Consider the following 5,132-nt stretch of genomic DNA (forward strand, 5'->3'; position numbering starts at 1 on the left):
CGGGTCAGTGTATTTCTCACTGTGTTTTTATTACAAAGTAATTTCTCTCTTTGCCTTTAGAAACAAATGTAAGAGGCTTGATGGATTAGTTCTACAAGTAATAATTTCTGAAAGCTGTTTGGTTTTCATCTTTCATCATGTCTTTGTTGTTTGTGATTTTTGTTAGTAACTAACTGGCATTTGATCATCTTACATCCTTGTCGAATACTGTCTAGATAAGTAAAAGGGCTGCTGTATTTCTCTTGTGTTTTCTCAAAGTCCCTTATTATCATTTGAAGGATTTTCAACTTTCTTCTTCTCGTACCTTCTTTTGCTTTATAATTTCCATTGCAGCATAGTAAGAGGCATTTGAGCAGATGTCCGTTCTTGTTGTTTAAGATACTGTCAAGTCGAAATATAAAAGGACTTGCATGCTGATGATGCAGTGCGATGTAGTGATAAGTTACATTTACATAATTCATTTCCGTTATCTCTCTATGATGTTGGGCAATTTGTCTATCCACAATATGCTCTCAAAACTGTTTGTCTCTAACCATTAGTCATAATCTAAATTTCAAGAAAAGTCCGTTTCTCCATAGCGGCAATCAAAATCGTCACCTAATGCTGATCAGTATGTAAAGAGTAAACCAATTTGCGCCCTAGAAGTTTGCAATCATGCAGAGAAAATTCTATTTGAAACCTGCTCACTTTTTGTCTTTGGTTTCCCATTGGCCACAGAAGATGTAAAAAGATGGGAAACTTACAAAAGCCATAAGCCAACCAAAAGATGAATATTTATTAGAAAAATATAAAATCAGTGGGGAAAAGAAGCAAAAGGGGATAATTAGATATGCAATTGCAAAATTACAAGGGAAAAGCTATAGTTGATGCTGCAATTGCATTGTGCCTTTATGAACTTCAGGAGTCAGTGAAAGGGACTGTTAATGAACTTATTAATGTGTTGCAAGAATTAATTCTTAACTCAGAGTTGCATGAAACTGTGAAAATTTGAAAATGTATAGTACCCACTTGATTTCATCACTGAAAAAGAAAAATGGAACAGATTGTTAAGTTTGCAGATGATCTCTGCAAGATGTTTGCCTCTTTAGATTCGGGCTGAAAGCAATGGTGTTATATGGTTTCAGCCTTATTTTTGTGTACTTTGCCAGGTTCTGAAATGACACAGTCAAGCATTTCTGCTATTTCTGCCTCGTTATTTTTCATACTTGTATGTTGTCCCTTCAGTGTCTTCTTCCATTAGTACATTATGTCCTCATGTTATAGGATTTCAGGTTGCAACCATTATTGCATGGTTTGAAGCTGATTCTATCTGTGGTAGTCACTCTGTTGTAATTCCTTTCGTCCTCGTCTTCCCATACCTTTGTCGTCTTCTTCAATGTCTACGGAAATACCAGGATACTCCCTTTTGAATGGTATTCTCACAACTTTAACCCTTTCCTATTGTCTTGTCTTGTTAATTGCAAACACAATATTGCTATTATTTTGACCTGCTAAGAAATGCAAAATCTAATTTCATCTTTGGATTCATGGATGTTCAGAGGGGCTGGAAAAAATCTCTGGCGCATAAATTTGACATTCATTATTTTTATTAGGAAGTTATGCACCTTGAACAGTTTTGACTGTAGACATGGATGCATGCCTCAGGTGCTTGGTCTTTTGCCAAATAAAACTATTTATTGTTACAGCTTTTACTAGTTTCAGATGATCATATTTTGGTCGAAGCATATTTTCTGTTGTTTGGTTTCTAGGACGAGTTCCCAAAAGTTTCCTTTGTAATTTCACTTCAAATAGGCAATTGATCATAGCAATAGAGATTATGCAAATAGTATCGACTGTGATTGCTAATTGTATTTGCCCATAGTTTTATGCATATGAGCCCATTTCTTTCTTTTGATTTACATTTTGAGCACTCTCATCGTCATTCTTGCTTGTAAAGGAATCTTGGTAAAGGAATTTTGCTAAATTTCGAAACATCTTGTAAAGGCATGGAAGGTGCCTATGTTTGGCAGACACTAATTTCGCAATATTTTTATGAATACTGCAACTTTGTGATTTCAACTTTCCAACAAATCATGGTAAAGTGATATTCCCCCCTACTCATTTAATGTCACATTCCTGTCTAGTTAGAAATTTAGAAAGTTTACATATATTTTTATTCCAAAAATACCCTTTTTCAACACCTATCAACTAGGGTTTTGTAAGAGTTTATGCCTACGAGAGAAGTTGCTCAAAGGTAATTCAAGATCATATGTTTTTATTCCAAATGTTAATGGGCTTTTGCTTGGACATCCCTCAAAGCAGGGCTCATTATCTATCTGGCCTTTAAATGCTAGATGCTTGTTACTTGATTTGCATTTCTGAAATACTCGACAGCATTTTTCTGTCGGCCCTCAAGTATCATGTATTTCCTGATAATTTCTATCACCCCAGAGTCATTAATTCATTTTATTCATTTTTATGGGATGCGACGGATGATCGGGACTTGAGGTATGTACAGTTTTCATTTTGCAGTAGAAGTATTTCCATTGTTTTCCTTCTCTGTTAAACATATCAGTAAATTCTTGTTTGCAGTGATCTCTCCCGAATTTTCAAGTTCAAAACTCATCATTTCCTCACAATCTTACTTTATGAGAGGCAATGGGTATATCTCTTGCAAAAATTTCTTTATCTTGTGATTTTCCAATTTTTCTTTTTACTGAGAATTATTTATACTTCATTACAGGTATATTATTGGGTGATTGGAAGCAACCTGATTTCTAGATCAATGCACATGGACATACAAACTTTCGGCCATCTTCGTCATAATTATCTAAACATTATTCACAATCTTGGCATTGGATATCTTTGCGGTGATTTCAGTGGATTTTTCTTTCGAGGTTGAGAATGAATGGAACCAGATGACGTCAAAACCAAGCATAGAACTCTCCTCGGGAAGAAACCCGAAAGAGGAAGACAGATTTCTTGGCAGTGAAAATCGCTGACATTTTATACAATTTAAAGCATATCTGCAGCTCATCATCTTTTGCCTCTTTTTGTTTTTGGCTTTTTGGTTTGAAATCGAGCTCTCATTCTTTGACCTAACAATTGTGGAGTCTGTTCACTTGAGTTGCTATGTTTGTTGAAATCAAAATGCAATCACTTATCTCAGTTCTACCAGTTTTAACATAGATTTATATATGTATGCTAATTTTTGTTTGTCCAGGGCCATTCTCAATGTTAGATTTTTATTTTTTTATTTTTATTTTTATTTATTTTTATTTTTTTTGCTATGTTCAATCATTTTATCACAATATTATCCAGGGTCTGGTGAGAGTTGGGTGAAAGGATTCCATGTGTTGAATCGCGAGGGAAAGTACTTATTAGTTCTGGAATTTTTGTTTATTTCAATAAGTTTTTGACAATTATCACTATGATCCATGCTTTTTAAAATCGATTTCGTTCGTACTTTTACATCGACTTTTGGAAGTTGAGTGCGATTCGACAATGACAATCAATTTGGATAGATTAATCGAATAATAAATAGATACAGTATATATAAAAAAACTAAAAATGATGTAAGAATAGTAAGATTCAAAAGTATCAAAACCAAAATAGCAAAATTAAAAATTGAATTTGATGTAAGCATAATAAATTTTGAGGTTATCTAGCCTTTGGATTTAAAAGTAATTTTAAAAAATAGAGGGATTTTCAAAAGATTTGAAAAAGTCAAAGGTTTTTTTACTCAATAATGAAGTTATTTGGATCTTTTGAGCAATACCTTTTTGGAGCAATTCCTCTTAGAAGTATTTGTCAGGATCTTGTGTTTCATCATAATGTTGAATTTTTGTTTTTGCATTTACATAATCATGAATATGAACTTTATGTTTTTAGAAAAAAATATTCATGGGGCTCTCCGTCATAAATTTTCCTAAAATATTTTTATTATTTGTTTATTTGGCACATCCAGTGTTTGTTTGTGCATGCATGTGTTGTGTATCTATGTTTTTTAATTATAAATTTTTAAAATTTAATATAAATTTTTTAAAAATTTGGGAAAAATTAATTATGTGTATGAAACTTTCAAAACTTTTTCAATCAGTATCTCTCTTTTGACATTTGAATATCCAGATATTTTTATATTTTTACTTTTTTTATAATCCTTATGCTTGACTCTGTAAGTTTTTAGTTTTTTTTTATTTTTGTATAATTCCAACTTTGCCTCACCTGGTGGTAAGAAAAATCCTATCAGGTCTTATCAAGCCTTTTAAAAAAGTGTACGGATGTCATTTTTTTCTCATCTTTTCATTTAATCTTTGTACTTTGTGTGTATTTTAACTCTGTTTTGCCATTCTTCTTCTTCGACAATTGTTTTTGTTCTCTTTTGTTTGTATCTGTGTAAGATAAATTTGTCTCTTCTACCTAGTGTTCATTGTTGTTGCACTACAATGCTTAGAATTTGCTCCCAAAGGGAGATCATATTTGTGACCGCCCAAGGGTGTCTAAGGACGGCTCAAGGAGACATCCAACTGTTCTATGAGCCTATGAAATTTTTCATGATTGTGTACTTTTAAAACCATGTCAGCGCAAAGCTTTTCTTGTGCAGGTTGTCAGATGAAATCTTTTGCTCAATCGTTTAATATAAGAGAGAGGTCAGTCACGCAATTCACGGTGTTGATTTCTTGCAAGGCGAGATATGTGAAAGATGGGACCTTGAAGTTTCTAGTATTAGGATGAAGTTTGTCACATTGAAAACACACAAAACAATTTGCCCCATTGATTCCGAGGTGGACTTCATCATATATTGCCATCGCGTATCACACATTAAATTGCGACTGCTTGTCGACATTATTTTTGATACTGAGTTGAGGAGGCGGAGGATGTGCCATCGTATTCCTCGTTACCATCATAAGTATTGTCTTTGCTTTTATCGTTCTATGTAGATCACCATATTCATAAGCGTATGGGTTCTGATTAGTATATTGTTTTTCCTTTTAAACTTCCTACTTTCAGCTTACTAAACTACATTTCCGATTACAATTACTAGTTTTTGCATAAAACCATGGGTTTCCAATTAGTAACTTACTTTCCTATTTAATATCTGTATTTCTTGCTTAGTATGTGAAGTTTCTATTTAATATTATTTGTTTCCTCTT

The 5,132-nt window shown here is 33.1% G+C and overlaps 1 protein-coding gene across 1 annotated transcript; it reads left to right on the top strand.

The window, feature by feature from the left end:
- Positions 1-1,274: 1,274 nt before the first annotated feature.
- LOC120255703 lies at positions 1,275-2,881 on the top strand. The gene is made up of 3 exons (XM_039263466.1): positions 1,275-2,487; positions 2,572-2,641; positions 2,723-2,881. The coding sequence occupies exons 1-3, from the start codon at positions 2,327-2,329 to the stop codon at positions 2,879-2,881; spliced, it is 390 nt and encodes a 129-aa protein (XP_039119400.1). The 5' UTR covers positions 1,275-2,326.
- Positions 2,882-5,132: the final 2,251 nt, after the last annotated feature.

The sequence above is a fragment of the Dioscorea cayenensis genome, unplaced genomic scaffold (assembly GCF_009730915.1).
Source record: "Dioscorea cayenensis subsp. rotundata cultivar TDr96_F1 unplaced genomic scaffold, TDr96_F1_v2_PseudoChromosome.rev07_lg8_w22 25.fasta BLBR01001146.1, whole genome shotgun sequence".
In the NCBI taxonomy this organism is placed as follows: Eukaryota; Viridiplantae; Streptophyta; class Magnoliopsida; order Dioscoreales; family Dioscoreaceae; genus Dioscorea; species Dioscorea cayenensis.